The sequence below is a fragment of the Staurois parvus genome, unplaced genomic scaffold, assembly GCF_062004578.1.
Source record: "Staurois parvus isolate SC_StPar_1 unplaced genomic scaffold, SC_StPar_1.0 ptg000088l, whole genome shotgun sequence".
Classification (NCBI taxonomy): Eukaryota; Metazoa; Chordata; class Amphibia; order Anura; family Ranidae; genus Staurois; species Staurois parvus.
In genome coordinates this window covers 2,789,324-2,808,565 of record NW_028317884.1, presented here as the reverse complement: position 1 = coordinate 2,808,565, position 19,242 = coordinate 2,789,324, and the positions used below count along the sequence as shown (strand labels likewise).

At 40.7% G+C, this 19,242-nt stretch overlaps 1 protein-coding gene across 9 annotated transcripts in view; it reads right to left on the bottom strand.

The window, feature by feature from the left end:
• ANK1 (ankyrin 1) overlaps positions 1-19,242 on the bottom strand; it is a 371,616-nt gene that overhangs the window by 45,285 nt on the left and 307,089 nt on the right. For all 9 annotated transcript variants that reach the window (XR_016311732.1, XM_089670260.1, XM_089670265.1 and 6 more), the window contains 7 exons: positions 18,984-19,188; positions 16,282-16,378; positions 15,786-16,014; positions 13,357-13,482; positions 10,713-10,832; positions 5,086-5,170; positions 4,261-4,335 (listed from right to left, as the gene is read on the bottom strand). Coding sequence is in view for 8 of the 9 variants with exons in the window: in XM_089670260.1 (XP_089526386.1) it covers positions 4,261-4,335; positions 5,086-5,170; positions 10,713-10,832; positions 13,357-13,482; positions 15,786-16,014; positions 16,282-16,378; positions 18,984-19,188 (937 nt within the window). In the remaining variant the exon portion in view is untranslated. The remainder of the gene's footprint in view (positions 1-4,260; positions 4,336-5,085; positions 5,171-10,712; positions 10,833-13,356; positions 13,483-15,785; positions 16,015-16,281; positions 16,379-18,983; positions 19,189-19,242) is intronic.

Here is a 19,242-nt window from a genome sequence, read left to right as displayed (position 1 = left end):
ATAATTATGCTACAAAAATTAGTGTGTGCTGTAAATTGCCTCCAGCATTGTTCCTGTTCTTAGTGGCGGAGGCTGGTATTTTGCTGAAGCCCTGAGTCCTGAGCAGCATTACATTTTTAGGCTGTCAGCAGATAGACCTCTACAAATTTGGCACAGTGCTGAAACATAGAAAGAAACTGAGCATGTGCACAGCAGGAAGAGATACAGCATTACTGGATTTTAAACAGTATAGGCACTTATTTTTTAATGTATTACATAGCTATACTTGCAAAAGGGGCCAACCTGAAGTCATCTAGCAGAACTTAATTTTCTGACTGAAGTTCCACTTTAAAGGCTAAGTTCACCTTTGCAACATGTTGAATGTTACACCTGAACATGTTAGATGTTACACTGCCTCTCATCCCGCCCTCCCCTGTGACAGTGGTCAGGGGTTCTTCAGGCCACAGCATTCATTCACAGGGATCTGTGAACAAAGAAACTACAAGTCCCATCTTCCAGTGCGGCAGATGTCTTGTAGTTCTCAATGGATTGCAATTGTGCTGATCAGCGCGCTCATAGACCATTCACTCTTCCTCCAGCTTTCTACCTGAAGGCCCATATAGAGGTACATACAAAAAGCTGGAGGGAGAGTGTACAGGAACAAAAATATGTGCATTTATTATTTTCTCTTAAAGGCAAACTTATCCTTTAAAAGTGGTGCCTTAGTTTTCTTTTTTTCAGGCTCTTTCTTAGCTAAAAATCTTGTGAATAACACACTTCCCACTATAGAGTGACAAGGCTCACTCCTCCACTGAATGTATGAAGGAGCCATTGTTGTCACTAGGTTGCTCTCTAGATTTGGACTACAAACACATCTGCCTCACATCATCTCCATTACATGGTGGGTGGGGGAATTTGTACTTTACAAAAGATAGCTTTTATAATGATGAGAACATTGTTTCTTATTTCAGTTCAGCTCACAAGGAAGTGACAAGTGCACTGCATTTCCTCTATAACCTGGGATTTACTAAAGGCAAACACAGTAGACTGTTCACTATGCAAGTGCAGCTGCATTCCACAAGGGATATTTCCTCAGATCTTAGTGAATGTGGAATAGTCACTTTGCACAGAATACCTAATCATGTGCAGAATACCCAAAACAGATCTTATGCTTGCACATGACTCTGAAAATCATCAGAGCTTCACCTCATTCACTAAGCTCTGGAGCTAATTGACTTGCAAAAGGCAACTGCACTTGCAAAGTAAACAGTTTATCAACCCCAGAGACTGGCAAACTACTAGGCTCTTCTAAAAAACCTATGCATCCTGGCACAGATTCTCAGTACATAGGCCTACTAATTAAACCCAATCTGCTTCATTATTTGTTAGAGAATTTTCATATATTTCCACAAATGTAAAACCCAATACATGAAAACAATTGTGCGTTGGGACTTCAGATCTCCCCCAACCAAGGGCTGGAAAATGACACATACCAGACAAGGTAAGGAGAGAGATGACAGCAGTCTACAAGTTCTGTCATAGGTGATAACAACATCAGTAATGTTCAAGTAATACTGTTCTCAATTACATCGGAAGGAGATACAACAGCTAGATTAAGTAGCTATATTCACAGCTATGTGAGGAGGATGTGGGACAGCACAGTTTTCAGCAGAAGCATATGTAACATAATTTGATCTTGTAAATACTGTTAGACATATGGTACACGTTCAAGGAAATCTTTGATTATCCACCTGTCATCACAACTTATAGGCTAGACCTTTACTGCTGTCCATAATAACCACACTAGGCACCGTATCTTATAGCAGTTGCATTGAATGTCTACCCAAAATAGTTTTTTAGTTTTGCACATAGTTATGTTGAGTTTTTTTTTTGTTGTTTGTGTCCCAGCTGGGGATTTTCAACCTCTCTATTAGTCATGTTAGCCAAGGTGCTAGAAATGTGAAGAGTTTCATGATTTTACTGAAGGTGAGGGAAATTCTTCCATTGTGGACAACTGTTCTGCTGACAACGTTGTCTCTGTGATAGGAATTGAAAGGGAAACTCCTCAACAGTATGCAGACAGCAAAAAAGAACCATTGCCTACTTGAGCCAAAATTTTAGCTTTGGCAGATACACTTTAAAGAACATTAAAGTGTTACTAAACCCACAACAGTAAAATCAGTCTGTATATGCAGAAAAGCATGCTTGTTATACTCACTGTGAAAACTTAAGGGGTTAATCCTCTGCATTGTGTTAAAAGGATGTTTAATCCTGTCTTTTTCTCCCCTTCTTCCACTGTCCCTAACTCATCTCCTGATAGAACAAAGCCTTGGGGCAAGCTGAACATGTTCAGTTTGGTGTGTATTCCTAGAGAGTTTTTTTTTTTCTTGGGAGAGTGCACGAGATCAGCATAGGGCCAATCAGCATGGTCCAGACAGAAGGTCAGGGGTCCTGCAGCCTCATTGGTCAGTGAGTGGAGAATGAAAACTCCTACAAGCCTTAACCAGTGCTCTGGTGGACACTGATAGAAGTCATAAGACTGCTCTAATTGGTGATGAGAAAAGGTATTTAGCAGTTTATATTTACTAAAATAGTTGCATTTCCATGTTCTGTGTACTGTGGGAGACCGGATATAGCTAATGCAGGGTCCTGGGTTTAGTAACAATTTAAGCTATGGCTCTATAGGCAGGCATCTTGTTTTTTGCAAAAAGTGAGGCAGTTTAAAGATGCAATGAAAGATTAGTAACACACATATAATAATAACTTCACTGTCTTTCTCCTGGTCACAGAACTAAGACATAAACAGAGATATCTGCCTTGTTTTTTAAGCTTCTCCTATCTCCATTCAGCTTAAAACCATTACAGACAGAGGATCCACCTATCTATGGAGAATTGTGCAATACTACGGTTAGCTCCATCTTAGACACTTTAGTCCTCTGTTTCAAGAGGAGAGATGGGCTATATGATGCTCTTGTGACTTTGTGTCACACAAAGTTAAATGGTCTGGGTATTCTTTGTAATGTGATGGCCTGTTTGTTCTGTTAAGTCTTTAAATTGCCATCATGTACATTCTAGGCATACCACTATGTCTACACTAGCTTTTCAAATATAGTTCTTCTATTTCCATTTAGTCTATGACCAGTGGAGACAGAGGATCCTTCCTGATATGAGGATTTGTTCCTCTGTATGCCCAAGTAGAACCATTTGTTTCCCTGTTTTCAGAGGAGAGATGGACCAAATGTGTCTATGTGACCCAGGTTCACACACAGTGATATGGTCTCTTTACCCTTAATATGCAGGGCATTCCATCTTACACTTGGTTTAATATTCCTGTAATACCGGCCATGCTACATTGTCCATAAGAACTATTTTGTCTATAAGAAAAGTGAGGAAGCTTATGGTGAAGAGGGACAAGAAAATCCAAAAAGCCCTCTGCTGAACGAGTACAACGTACAGTAGCACAGAGCCTTCTTAGAACAAAAGCTATTTACATATCTCATTCATCATATATTGCAAAAATAAGATGATTATTCCTAAATTCAGTATAGTGGGTGGATGCAAAGCATTCCTTAATGCCCCATGGTTAACTACACCCAGAACCACTGGTGTATAATACAGATACAGCCTAATATTGTAGGGACATTTATTTTAAACTGCATAAGCTGTGTCAGGCTTGTTGGCCATCAACGGTGAGGGTTATGGAAGCCATAGCTTCTATGGAGAAGGGCTTGGAGACCAACAAGAAAGCATAACCCAGAAGGTAATGGTAAGGAAAGACAAAATGAACCAAGAAGTCCTCCACTGAATCACTGCTTTGCACAGAGCAGTAAGAATCTGGTCTGTTGGAATATTTATGAAGGCTGTATGAACTATGATTTCCATCTTGACCCTGGCCATTTTTCTCAAATGATCTGTCTGCTCCTGTACACAGGTAACATCAGAATGCAGTGATGCAGCACCATCATCATAGCAACATTTCCCTGGATATACAGAAGCCAACTGACCATTGTTGTTCAGAAAGATAGGAAATGGCACACAGGTGCCATGACTGAACTGAAGAACCAGAATGCCCCTATTTTCACTCCTAGACACACATCATGTTCCCATTGTAATCATTCAATCTGAAACTACATACAGGTAGTTTGCCAAAACAATGGGCTGCAGCAAGCAGAAGCTATTGCATAAGTCTAAGCCTCTTCATTTTGCCCAGAGATGCAAAAATGTGTATAATTCTGGATGGACTTAGTGACAACAGCTTACATAATTTATTATTGTACTTACCAGCCCAGCTGAGACCCAAATGCTCTGATATTACAGCCATCTTCATGTCAACACGTTCAGTTCCACTAAGAGAACCTGGAATGACAGAAAGATGAAGGAGACATTGTAAGACAGGAAGAAGCAGACTGGGAGAAGCCAAAGAAACAGGAGAGAACTGCACAGGGCAATGATGGTGGACAAAGTACAGGAACACACAAGGGCCAATCAAGTCACGCCATTAAAGGCAGAGCAGTGAAAGAAGATATCCAATGCATAGAAAGATGGATTTCAACACAAGAGCTAATGTACATTAGTTACATTTCAATTTAATAAGCCAGCACTCACACCTAGTAATTGTTTTTTTTGCTATTAAGGCTCAGTTTAATTTAAACCCTTGAACTAGGGAGATTTGCCTTACTTACTGTTCTGTCTGATACTTACCACCTGGACGGGAAATGATACAAACGGCAATTGACAGAGATTCTAACCCCCACCCCAACTTTCTACTTTAAGAAACAACATTTTAATTGCTCTCCATGTCGAATTTATTTGTGTCCCCCATAGATCTCACCTGTTTAGTCTGTTACTAAAAAGAAAGTGAGAGTAAACCTCTCCAAGAGAGACACCATTAGCAATAAACACAACATTTTTTCTAACCCTCTCAATTTAAAACTAGAAAAAAGTTATGGCTGTAGTCTTTCCTTAGCCATCAGTTATGTTGCTACGATTCTGCACCTGTCACCCTTCATTAGCTATCCGGTCTTTTTCTAAATGTCTACTACTCCTGCATCAGTTCTCTGCCCTTGATTTTGTTACACCTTTCATACGCATCATCAATTCTCTCACCTCTTATGCTGTCATTCAGAAGGCTATATCTCTCTCTCAGGGCCAGTGGCGTCAATGTCCTCCTTCTGTCAAGGCTGCCGGGAGTCTGTGACAACAAAACTCAGATTTAGACAACTTCACAGTTCTTCAGCATGGCACCATTTATGGGCCTCTTTAGTAAAGCAAGTCAGAAAGGGTATTAATGATATACAAAGCGTAATAATGATTAGATACCAATCAAAACTCTACTACTAAAGTCGGATTGGTGATAAGTTAAGGTTAGTTGGTGCTATTGGTTACAGCATTTCCCACATTGCTCTTTTCTCTGTTGTTATTATGCATACGTTCTCAAACTGTAGTACATATTCCCTAGGGGAGGTTAAGATGGTATGTCTGCTTGCTTAAGCAAATTCATGTTAACAGCACAGAGTTTTAGCCAATACATAAAATACACTTGTGAAAGTATTTTTAGTTATTTAACAGGCCAAGGGAGTTTCTGGTACGCATTTATTTACAGTTAGAAGCTACTGGTAATTAATTTTACATGTCAAGAAGTCTCATTACATGGCACACAGACAAAAGGAGCTATATAATATATAAATTACAGTATTTTTCACTCCATAAGATGCACTTTTTCCACCCAAAAAAGGGGGGAAAATGTCAGTGCGTCTTATGGAGCGAATATAAAGCGGCCGGTCCGGTATTTCCGCCGCCACCATGTCAGAATACCGGGCCGGCCGCTCAGCTGTTCTCTGCGGCAGGAACTCACCTGTTCCTCGGTCCAGCGCTGTAGTCTTCCCGCGTTGGCTTCTTCCCGCCCTGGCATCTGTGACAGCCGGGTGCCCACTGCGCATGCACGAGAAGCACTGCACTTTGTGAATGGTCCGGCGTCTTTTGGGACACATGACAGGTTCCAGGAAACGACGGGCCATTCACAAAGCGCAGTGCTTCTCGCGCATGCGCAGTGGGCACCCGGCTGTCAAAGCCGAGTGCCCACAGTATAGGAAGGAGAGCTCCGCGGAGGTGGAAGTGTCAAATTCAGGTACCCGCTCCCCCTCCCTCCCTAAAGGTCCGCAGTGTCTGGTCATGCCCTGTACTGTCTGCAGTCTCTGGTCATCCCCTGTACTGTCAGCAGTCTCTGGTCATCCCCTGTACTGTCTGCAGTCTCTGGTCATCCCCTGTACTGTCTGCAGTCTCTGGTCATCTCCTGTACTGTCTGCAGTCTCTGGTCATCTCCTGTACTGTCTGCAGTCTCTGGTCATCCCCTGTACTGTCCGCAGTCTCTGGTCATGTCCTGTACTATGTGCTCAGTCTCTGGTCATCCCCTTTACTGTCCGCAGTCTCTGGTCATCTCCTATACTATGTGCTCAGTCTCTGGTCATCTCCTGTACTATGTGCGCAGTCTCTGGTCATCTCCTGTACTGTGTGCGCAGTCTCTGGCCATCTCCTGTACTGTGTCCGCAGTCTCTGGTCATCTCCTGTACTGTGTCCGCAGTCTCTGGTCATCCTCTGTACTGTCCGCAGTCTCTGGTCATCTCCTGTACTGTGTCCGCAGTCTCTGGTCATCCCCTATGCTGTCCGCAGTCTCTGGTCCATCTCCTGTAATGTGTCTGCAGTCTCTGGTCATCCCCTGTACTGTCCGCAGTCTCTGGTCCATCTCCTGTACTGTCCGCAGTCTCTGGTCATCCCCTGTACTGTCTGCAGTCTCTGGTCATCCCCTGTACTGTCCGCAGTCTCTGGTCATCCCCTGTACTGTGTCCGCAATCTCTGGTCATCTCCTGTACTGTGTCCGCAGTCTCTGGTCCATCTCCTGTACTATGTCCGCAGTCTCTGGTCATCTCCTGTACTGTGTCCGCAGTCTCTGGTCATCTCCTGTACTATGTCCACAGTCTCTGGTCATCTCCTGTACTGTGTCCACAGTCTCTGGTCATCTCCTGTAGTATGTCCGCAGTCTTTGGTCATCTCCTGTACTATGGCTGCAGTCTCTGGTCATCTCCTGTACTATGTCCACAGTCTCTGGTCATCTCCTGTACTATGTCCACAGTCTCTGGTCATCTCCTGTACCATGTCCGCAGTGTCTGGTCACTTCCTGTACTATGTCTGCAGTCCATTGGTTCAGAATATTTTTTTCTTGTTTTTCTCCTCTAAAACCTAGGCGCGTCTTATGGTCAGGTGCGTCTTATGGAGCGAAAAATACGGTAATACAAACACTGCCACTCTGTAAAACCAAATGCTTGGTTAAAATAAAAAAGGACTGGTATGCTGCCACAACAGTCTAACACACTGTAAAACAGATAGATTATAACAGCTACATGTGACATAAAATAAGACGTACATTTGAGCTCAAAGGTTTGCATAGCCTTGGAGAATTGGTAATATACAGTATGTACTATTTTCTACAGAAAAACTGACAGAGCAGGCATTATACATTTCTTTTATTTCTTATGGGATTCATATTCCACTGTAGGTCATAACAGAATAGCAGAATCATAAAACAAAACATGGCAACATGTAAACAAATGAAATCACCTCTGTTCAAAAGTCTGCATACCCTTAGTTCTTAATACTGTGTATTGCTCCCTTAAGCATCAATGACAGCGGGAAGTCTTTTGTAATAGTTGTCTATGAGGCCCCAAATTCTTGCAGGTGGTATAGCTGCCCATTCATCTTTACAAAATGTCTTCAGGTCATGCAAAGTCTTTGGTCGTCTTGCATGAACCACACGTTTGAGATCTCCCCAGAGTGGCTTGATGATATATATTAAGGTCAGGAGACTGTGATGGCCAATCCAGAACCTTCACCTTTTTCTGCTGTAACCACTGGAGGGTCAACTTGGCCTCGTGCTTAGGGTCATTGTTGTGCTGGAAAGTCCAAGAGTGCCCTATGCCCAGTTTTTGTGCAGAAGAATGCAAATTGTCTGCCACCATTTTCCGATAACCTGCTGAATATTCTTGCCATTTTTTTTTCATAAGGTTCCCAGTGCCTTTAGAGTTCACACACCCCTAAAACATCAGTGAGCCACCACCATATTTCAGTGGGGATGGTATTCTTGTCGCTATATACCTTGTTGAACCCTCTCCAAACATAGCGCTTATGGTTGTGACCATAAAGCTCTATTTTGGTCTCATCACTCCATATTACATTTTTCCAGAAGCTGTGAAATGTGTCAAGGTGTTGTTGGGCATATTGTAACCGGGCTTTTTTGTGGCATTAGCGCAGTAAAGGCTTCTTTCTGGAAACCAACCATGCAGCTTATTTTTGTTCAAGTATCATATTGTGCTCCTTAAAACAACCACACAGTCTTTTTCCCATGCAGTCTGTATTTCTAATGAGGTTACCTGTGTGTTTTTCTTTGTATATTGAACAATTCTTTTGGCAGTTGAAGCTGCAGTCTTTCATGGTCTATCTGACCTTGGCTTGGTATCAAGATATTCCCGAATTTTCAACTTCTTAATACTTTATTGTACAGTACTGACTGACATATTCAAGGCCTTGAATATCCTTTTTTTATCTTTTTCCATCTTTATAAAATTTCATCATCTTGTTACGCAGGTCTTTTGACAGTTCTTTTCTGCTCCCCATGGTTCAGTATTTAGCCTGCTCAGTGCATCCACGTGACAGCTAACAAACTCATTGACCATTTATAGACAGGCACTAATTGCAATTTAGAAAGCCACAGATGAGAGAAATTAAACTTTAATTGCCATTTTAACCTGTATGTGTCACCTTGTGTATCTGTACCAAGGCCAAACATTCCAGGGTATGGAAATTTTGATTATGGCTGTTTGGGTGATTTCGGTTATCATTATGATTTTAAAAGGTGCCAAAAATCTATGTGATAATAAATAGCTTCATATGATCACTTTCCTTAAATAAAAAATTTTTTTTTGGCACGATCAGTTATATTTTCAATATCAATGCCAAACTTTCATGATTTCTGTCAGGGTATGCAAACTTTTGAGCACAACTCAAGAAACTCAACTATAAGAAAAGGAAATGATAAAGTTGGGGCTGGAACAGAGGAAGGTAGGATACTTATTTGCAACTGTATTATGCATTTTGACCATATCCCGGGTCTTGACCAAGACCATGGAAATAATCAAAATGTGCAGCTGCTATGGTAGGTTGCTTCAGCTTATAGTAGCAGGAGTACCTACCATGCTTATGACACCTATGTTTTTGTCTTGTATATGGACTATCTGCCTTCTGAGATTTTTCAAAAAGGCATATCTATACTAGGGGCAGACTGACAACTCATGGGGCCCCCGGGCAATAGAGGATCATGGGGCCCCTGTGTCCTCACCCGCACCCAAAAAAGCCTCTGAAAAAGCCAATGAAAGGTATCAGGGGCATCTCATGGGGCTCCCTACTGACCCCGGGTCCTCGGGCAGTGCCCGAGTGCTCAAATGGTCAGTTCGCCCCTGATCTATACCACGTTTTGAAATCCTTGTTTTGAATCGGGTATGGAAGGGTTAGCATCTCAGTGGGTATATACACAGTATTTAGCATTTGCTAAAAAAAATCTCAAGGGGACACAGACAGCATTTAAAACCGAACATAAGTTTTAATCCTGTACCATGGTAATCAAAATTTTTAAAAAATAAAGTTTTCTTAGGCTGCGCCAAGATCAACAAATATGTACCTAGTCCTGTTTTGAGATCACATAGTCACATACTTTTAGAGTTTACTGGAGCCATGTCTTACATTCTGGCTGTCATCATAGCTTGCATCCAATGCTTTGTGAGGAAGGTAGAAGAAAACTTACTGTGATTATCAGTATGTACTTTTTTACTGTGTTCATCTACTGTCTAAATGACACATACGTTAATCAACAGCAGGCTAGAGATCTCCTAATTTACAGCAGCCCTGAAGTGAGATATAGCCTGAAGAACTGAAGAGCAAAATAAATGGGAGCCAGGAAGGCAATAAAGTACAACTAAATTTGGATAGAGTAAAGGAGGGTTATAATCCCTGATTTTTTTCTTGCCATCTGTGTCCCACTGGGAAGATTTACCTTCACTTTTTATTCAATAGCCAAAACAGTAAGTGAGGGGATCTTTGGTTGTCACCAGGGTCACTAGAACCAGTGTCCCCACTGGACGGTTTCATGTGTATTCCTGTTCTGGTGAGAGCCCAAAATATGGGATTTTTTTCACTCTTGATGATAACAGTAAACAGGACTAAGAGAGGGTTAATTTCCCTACCAGTGCACTGACAGAAAATACAACCTGACCAGAGTTCTAATCCCTTCCCACTATCCAAAACCAAAAAAAAAAAAGTGACAGTTGTTTTCAGCTGTATCAGATATTTGAAAAATGATCATCACATGGCCGAAAATAAAGATTCTTGCCCTTATTTAAAGCTTTATAAATATTGTGTGCTGGGATATGTAAGGCATCTATGATAAATTTAGTAACTACAGATTTTGCAGATTGTGATCCAGCACTCTCATGTAATCTATATATTGCATTTTACATAATGTCCTAATCTAAACGTTGTCGAGTTCACATATTTGTCAAAAGCAGAAGCCTGGATTGGTTCTCAATCCAAAAACCTGCATTCATTTACACTTTTGAAAAATCTACACATTTGATGTGGTTTATGTTCACAATTAGACAGCACTGATATAAGTAGAGTGTTTGTCTCACCTGTGTGTACTGTGGCATTGTGACATTCAGGTGACAGAGCACTTGCTGGGACTGTTCATATTTCATGGGTTTGCGGAGGAAGGACAGAGACCCGCATGGCTCCCGACTGCTGTCCCGCACCTGAGAGATCACACACATTTTAAGAAAACTTTAAACACAAGAGCCATACACATATACAGCGCTGAGCGAACTATTGGCGCTTTATAAATACTGTATAATAATAATATACACATATACGAGTAAGGGAGATTATATCTTTATACTAAATGTAAAGGTAAAAGTAAAAGCTCTCCTAGAATACTACACTTCAGGTCTGTTAAACAAATGGGAAAGAATTAGTAAAATGTGAGTGCAAAAATTCTATATTGGAAAGTATAACCCTGAAGACGGCCTATTGGCTGAAACGTGTGTTGGGCAGAGACTTTAGAGCTGATGTCACGCCACTGCATGATATCAGTCAGCAGTGCCTTTCTATGTCAGTTACTGCGGTTTTGCATTGCTATATCGGTCTGTTTGTCTGGCGTGCTATATGTGATTCTCATGGTACAATAAATACTACACTATTACTATTTTTTAAATAAAGCTCCGGTGTGAGCTTTATTTGCTTTAGCTTAGATAGGTGCTGGGAACAGGAGAGGAGAGTATTGTGGATGGATGCATAGGCTACCGTGGATGATACCTTACTATTATGACATGTTATAAGCTTGGTACACATTTCATAGCACATTTTCTGGTGAGTATTCATTTCATAAATCAGTGACTGGTGCTTCCTTACACTTTACAATCTGAGTTGTTTGTGGAGGATTTAAAATACATATATTTTCTGGACTGTACAGGACTTTTTTTTTACTTTATCGGCACTTTATACATACGGTATATATTTTATTTTTGTTGCCATATTATACTGCGCTTTAGGATTGATGGATTTATATTTATGCTGATTTTTGCACTTTAGCTAGATACAGTATGTGACTAATTACTGCACTGTGATTAATTGTTGCATTCAACCTGATACACTGATTGACTAATTTTGGAGGCAGAATCCTTCATTGTAAATACTGTGGATGTGGTGGTGCTTTTTAGCATAAGTGAAGGATATTATAGAAATACAGTATATTTTTGTTGGTATTATATGTTTATGATAACATACAATAAATAGGGCCCCGTTCACATTAGGCAATTTGGAACTGTGGGCAGAATCGCCCGATTGCAAATCGCAGAAAAACAGGCAATGTAATTTTCAGTGCCATTATTCCTAATGACACCCCAAATGCAGTGCGATTTTGCCATGACTGCTGCAAGACAGAATAGGATAGAATTAAAATATTGAGAGTGGGAATGCTCGTTCCAGCTACGCGATATGTGAACAGGGCCTTAAGGTTGCCGAAACTAAGTTCTATTTTTAATCTATGAAATACACTTTGCAATGAATGCTTCAAAAATATGTCTCCATAAACATTCCACTGATACATGTATTAACAAAAAAAAGAAAAAAAACTACAGTACATGTACAGTTTCATGAAAATAAGAAGCCATTAAAAAGTCTTGATCATGAGGATCCTGTCAGAAATGAAGTCAGATCCTAACTTTCTGTAGTGGGCTGACAAACCAGTGCCCCCAAAATACCAGGAGAGAGGGGAAACCAGGCGGCAACTGGTATGGTAGGGTAATGAGTACTATGAGTTGCTGAGCACTGGGATAATGAGAGGTATAGTAGGTGTTCGCTAGTCCAGCAGGAGAGAATCCTGGCAGGGCTGACAACAATGCTTGGGGTTTCAATATGGCAGAGGCAGTGTTGTCAGCCCACTTCAGAAAGTAAGTGCTCAATAATTTTCTGGCTAGATTGCCTGGTATTTTTCTCTACCTGTAGTTAGTTGAAAGAGATATAATCTAGGGGAATTTGCATGCATTGGAGTCATGTACTGAACTGTTATTTTATTTTTTAGACTTTGCCCTAACACATACTCTAATTGCACTCCAAATGTAAGGAAAGCTTCTGACATAGAAATATCTGCATATGTAACTTAAACTGGCTAGAGGTAACATCCTGTGTTCAACTACCACTTTTTAGGAAGACAAATGTGTTTATACTGTGGAAGGGGTTATACAAGGACAGGGCTACATGCAGAAGGGAAACTACAAATGGGATGGCATGAGATTAATGGGAAGACTTGCAACCACCATCAGATGCATTCTTCTCTGAGAGGTGCGGTGATAATCAAGCCTTTGGCAGTTTCCTTCTAAAGGACGCAGAGATGGGTTTCTCACCTGACCACTCAACATGCATTATATATGCACTGCATGAATTATGTATCACTCCTTCAATTATATTACAGCCTGAGTCCACGGAGGCAATACATGAGCAGCAACAGGGCTGGAGGGTGTTGGAGCACTGATGCCCAGTAGGGGAATGGACAGAGGTATATTTCTTGCTGCTCTGGGAAACAATGAAGACAGCAAACCCACTCCTGGCAATTAAATAATAGATAACAAACAATCCTCCATCAGCACAGAATAGCAATCACAGGCTCCTCTTGAACTTTTCCAGAAACTCTCAAATCTATCTCAAAACTTCTAATAGCTATGTTACCATGCATTCTGATACGGATGACTTTAGACAGCAAAATAAGTCACAAGGTGTCACCTTAATGGGCAGTGCAAGCCTGTTCTCTTTAAATGCCTGGAAAGTAAAACTCCTCTGCTGCGTTGCTTTCTTCAAAGGAATAAGATTTCCCGATAGCTCCACAAATAGCTGCGTTCCATCCATCACCTATAAATACAAAGTTATAATATAGTATAACTGACTCTCGGTCCATGGAACAACATCATATCTTTGAAAAGTTTTCTCACTGCTGCCGTTTAAAAACACTGGATCCAATATGGGTATAACCCAGAATATCAATGTATAGGGTTTTTTTTTTTTTTTTTGAACTGGAGAGTGCAAAATCAGATGCAACTCTGAACAGAAACCAATCTGCTTCCAGGTTTTAGGCTGGCCATACATTATACAATTTTCCTTAGATTTTTGCTTTAGATTTACCAAAAACCATATAATATGAGGTCAAACCTAAACAACACTTTCAATTGTATCCAATTAGGCAGGCCCTTGCACTACATAGTTGAAGGTAAAGCTAAAGGAAAGCTAATTGGACAGAAATTTGAAAGAAAATTGTATAGTGTATGGCCAGCCTTATTCTCACAGCTTAATTGAACAAGCTGAGGTTAGATGCTGATTGGCTATCATGCACAGCTGCACCAGATTTTGCATTCTGCAGTTTTAGTAAATCAACCCCATAATGTCATTAAGTGCATCTTATGAAATGGAGAGGAAGGTCAGGTTCAAGGAAAGTCGTGGTCTCTAGTGACACCACGTGTAAGAATAACTGAACTGCTACTTCTTTATAAAAATACAGGACTAGAGTGCTGCAGGAAGATTGCTAATGACTCCCAAGTGGTTCAATGTTAATCTAAGTCCAGTGTCTCAGTGTAATGACATGTTTTCTCTTATATTGTTACTATATTCCAGTGCCACTAGATGCTTCCTCATTTACTGTTACTATATACCTGTGTCACTGGATGCTTACTCATTTATTGTTACTATATTCCAGTGTCATTGGATGCTTAAACATTTATTGTTACTATATTCCAGTGTCATCGGATGCTTACCCATTTATTGTTACAATATTCCAGTGTCACTGGATGCGTAACCATTTATTGTTACTATATTCCAGTGTCATCAGATGATTAACCATTTATTGTTACTATATTCCAGTGTCATCGGATGCTTAAACATTTATTGTTACTATATTCCAGTATCACTAGATGCTTCCTCAATTATTGTTACTAAATTCTAACGTCACAAGATGTTTCCTCATGTGCTGTTACTATGTACCCATCACTGGATGCTTCCTTATTTATTGTTACTATATACCAGTGTCAATGGGTATTTCCTCATTTGTTGTTACTCTGTACCTGTGTCACTGGATGTTTCCTTATATGTTGTTACTATGTACCTGTGTGAATGGATGCTTTCTCATTTATTGTTACTATATACCTGTGTCATTGGATGCTTACTCATTTATTGTTACTATATTCCAGTGACATTGGATGCTTAATCATTTATTTTTACTATATTCCAGTATCACTAGATGCTTCCTCATTTATTGTTACTAAATTCCAGTGTCACTGGATGCTTCCTCATTTATTGTTACTATATACCAGTGTCAATGGGTATTTCCTCATTTGTTGTTACTATATACCTGTGTCACTGGATTCTTTTTCATTTATTTTTATTATTAGTGTCATTGGATGCTTCATTATTGTTACTATGTACCCGTGTCACTAGATGTTTCCTTATATGTTGTTACTATGTACCTGTGTGAATGGATGCTTCCTCATTTATTGTTACTATATTCCAGTGACATTGGATGCTTAATAATTTATTGTTACTATATTCCAGTATCACTAGATGCTTCCTCATTTATTTTTACTAAATTCCAGTGTCACTGGATGCTTCCTCATTTATTTTTACCAAACACTGTTGTTACTACATACTTCCTCATTTATTTTTACTATATACCAGTTTCACCGGATGCTTCATCATGTATTGCTACTATGCACCCATGTCACCGGATGCCTCCTATATTATTGTTACGGTATAGCACTGCCCATGGATGTTTCCTCTATTATTGTTACTATATACCAATGCCCATGGATGTTTCCTCTATTATTGCTACTATATACCAGTGCCCATGGATGTTTCCTCTATTATTGTTATTATATACCAGTGTCACTCAATGTTTTCTCTTCTATGATATAAGTGGCACAAACATTTTTCTTTCCTCCAAAGTTTTAACATGAGGCCCAGTGTTTATTTACTGTGTAACTTGGGGCATATCACTTCTGGTTGCTGGGAACATACATAATGTTCTCTGTGTTATTTATAGGCTGTTCCTGTGTCATGGAATGAAATTCATCAGGACTGACAAAGTTCTGATAGCTATGTGTAAATTTTACTTACTGATCCCAAGTCTTTTAAACTATGCTTGGACTACAGACCGAACCCACATGTACCTCAATGTCCCGGCTGCGTGCCACCTCGGTGAAATTCTCATGCTGTTCCAGTGTCTTCTCCAGTTTGTCACCTGTCATGCAATAGCAGCGTAGACGTCCTTCCCGCCCATCTGACATTTTTGCAAAGACCACAAAACGGGCAGTATATGGCACAGCACTGAGCTCCCGGTACAGCTGGGAGGAAAAGGAAACAGCCTCGGCAGTGCGAGGACAATCTGAGAGCCAAAACCTGAAACAGTAACATAAGTTGATACAGATAAATATAGGATAACAGAAGATATAGGTATTATAGCACAAAACCAAACAGCAACAATGTGACGCAAGGTTTAGCAACCATCAAAACCGTAACATCCAATAAGAGGTCAACATTCAATGAGAAGACTATTGAATAATGATTTCTGGTTGCTATAGGTTACTGCACATTGCTTTCTGCCCTTACTAACTAAAGAATTATTTGCTTTAGCCTACCCCTGAATCTCTGATAGTTATTGCTTACCTGGCAGAGACATTGGTTGTAAAGTTGGCACATTCATTGGCATATATTAATTTTGTAGTTCCAGTGATGTCTTCCCATTGAGCAGGAGCTGTTCCACCTGTCAGGAAACAGAAGAATATGCAGAATCAAGAAAGGACCCTTGTATGCTGAAATAAATATGAAGCATAGAATTTGTGTTCATGAATACAATATATTTTGGAGTTTGTCACTGGAAATTTGTGCCTATTCAGCAAAAAATGCAACTTTCCCAAAAGGTCTTCTGTGTTATTATACAGGATTTATATAGCAGCAACAATTTGTGCAGCGCTTTACAAAATGAAGGTAGACATTACAGTTACAATACAATTTGATACAAGAGGAAACAGAGGGCCCTGCCCGTTAGAGCTTACAATCTAGGAGTAAGATTGAGTTCAGGGCTCTGTGCAGGCCACTTAAGTTCTCTCACACCAAATTTATCAAACCATGTCTACATCAAGCTGGCTTTGTGTTCAGGGGCACAGTAATGCTGGAACAGACAAGGGCCTTTCCCAAAATGTTGCCACAAGGTTAGAAGCACGATTGTTTAAATCGCCCTAGTATGGTAGCATCAACAGTACTTTTTACTGGAAACATCTGAACTCAATAATATGGAGGGATGTCCACATACTTTTATCTATATATGTAGGTGTAATAGTCAGGTGTCCACAACGGTTTCCTGTTATATATACACTATATTACCAAAAGTATTGGGACACCCCTCCAAATCATTGGATTCAGGTGTTCATATCACCTCTATGGCCACAGGTGTATAGAATCAAGCACCTAGGCATGCAGACTGCTTCTACAAACATTTCTGAAAGAATGGGTCGCTCTCAGGAGCTCAGTGAATTCAAGAGTGGTACCGTGATAGGTTGCCACCTGTGCAATAAGTCTATCCATGACATTTTTTTTTTGCTGCTAAATATTTCACAGTCAAATGTTAGTGGTATCATAACAAAGTGGAAGAACCTGGAAACAACAGCAACTCAGCCACGAAGTGGTATGTCACATAAAATGACAGAGCAGGGTCAGCGCATGCTGAAACGCACAGTGCGCAGAAGTCGCCAACTGTCTGCAGAGTCAATAGCTAAAGACCTCCAAACTTTGTGTGGCCTTCAGATTAGCACAACAGTACATAGAGAGCTTAATGGAATGGGTTTCCATGGCCAAGCAGCTGCATCCAAGCCTTACATCACCATGTGCAATGCAAAGAGTCTGGTGCAGTGGTGTAAAGCACACCGCCACTGGACTCTAGAGTAATGGAGACGTGTTCTCCGGATTGACGAATCACGCTTCAATGTCTGGCAATCCAATGGACATGCCTGGGTTTGGCAGTTGCCAGGAGGATGGTACTTGCCTGACTTCATTGTACCAAGTGTAAAGTTTGGTGGAGGAGGGATTATGGTGTGGGGTTGTTTTGTCAGGGGTTGGGCTTGGCCCCTAAATTCCAGGGAAGGGATCTCTTAAGGTGTCAGCATACCAAGACATTTTGGACAATTTCATGCTCCCAACTTTGTGGGAACAGTTTGGGGATGGCCGCTTCCTATTCTAACATGACTGCGCACCAGTGCACAAAGCAAGGCCCATAAAGACACGGATGAGCGAGTTTGGGGTGGAGGAACTTGACTGGACTGCACAGTCCTGACCTTAGCATGATAGAACACCTTTGGGATGAATTAGAGTGGAGACTGTGAGCCAGGCCTTCTCGTCTGCCATCAGTGCTTGACCTCACAAATGCTCTTCTGGAAGAATGGTCAAACATTCCCATAGACACCCTCCTAAACCTTGTGGACAGCCTTCCCAGAAGAGCTGAAGCTCTTATAGTTGCAAAGGGTGGGCCAACTCAATATTAAACCCTATGGACTAACACTGGGATGCCATTAAACTTCATGTGCGTGTAAAGGCAGATGTCCCAATACTTTTGGCAATATAGTGTATGTTAAACTGATGCTGTGTTTCTCTTGACCACTGAGCGGAACACCACAAGTCAATGCAAACTAAGGCTGCCCATACACATTTTTTTTTTGTAGCTAGCATGCTGAATGAAAATTACAAACAGATTTCTCCATCCACAGATGAAGTGGATGAAGGACTCCCCAGCTGGGTCATTGTATTTTGACGGTAGCACCTGCTATTGTCAGAATAAACATATCTGTTCTTCAAAAATTGGCTGCAGTTGCTGATAGTTGGTAAATATTTTGACATGGCCCTTAAACAGAAGTTGATTCAATAATGGACTTCTGTTGAGCAGGGTAGGCCACACACTGATCAAATTTTGTCCGGTTCCTGCTGGACCAGTTGAATTACGGTCAGTATATGGCCAACGTGAGGTTATATATGAGGTTATATATACAGTGCAACTTTACTGCCCCTTTCTGTGCAGTTATGAGATTTGTTTATCAGCTTATAGATTCATGTTTATCAGCTAAGCCGACTCATTAAACTGATGCACTTTGTAGATCAACAACCAATTTCATTGTAAAACTGAGAGCATTTTCTCATTGCTTTCAAGATGGGAGCAAACAGGAAACTGAGATAGACAAGTGGCAGTTAAAAAGAATCATAAACAAGAAGACTTCTGAAAATGCACTATAAACAATATTGTTGGGTAGCAGTTGGAAGACAACTTTCTTGGATGCATTAGTTGTTGGTTACTAATAGCCTTTAACACTTGTACTACCTACCTGTTACACTGCAGAGCAGCCTCAAACTGGTGGTATCTCCTTCACCGCTGTCCCTGGGGCTATCTTTCCAAGATGGAGGCAGGGGTATGCGCAGTCCTATTGGTCGATGGAATTTTCTGCGCCTTGGTTCCACAGTGACAATAGGTCCAAATGTTGCTTGGTTACCTAGCAACCGGGAGACTAGCTCATCTGGCACGGATTGAGCCTAGACAGATACGAAAATGTATTTGTCCTCCTTTATATATTCTGGCACACATTA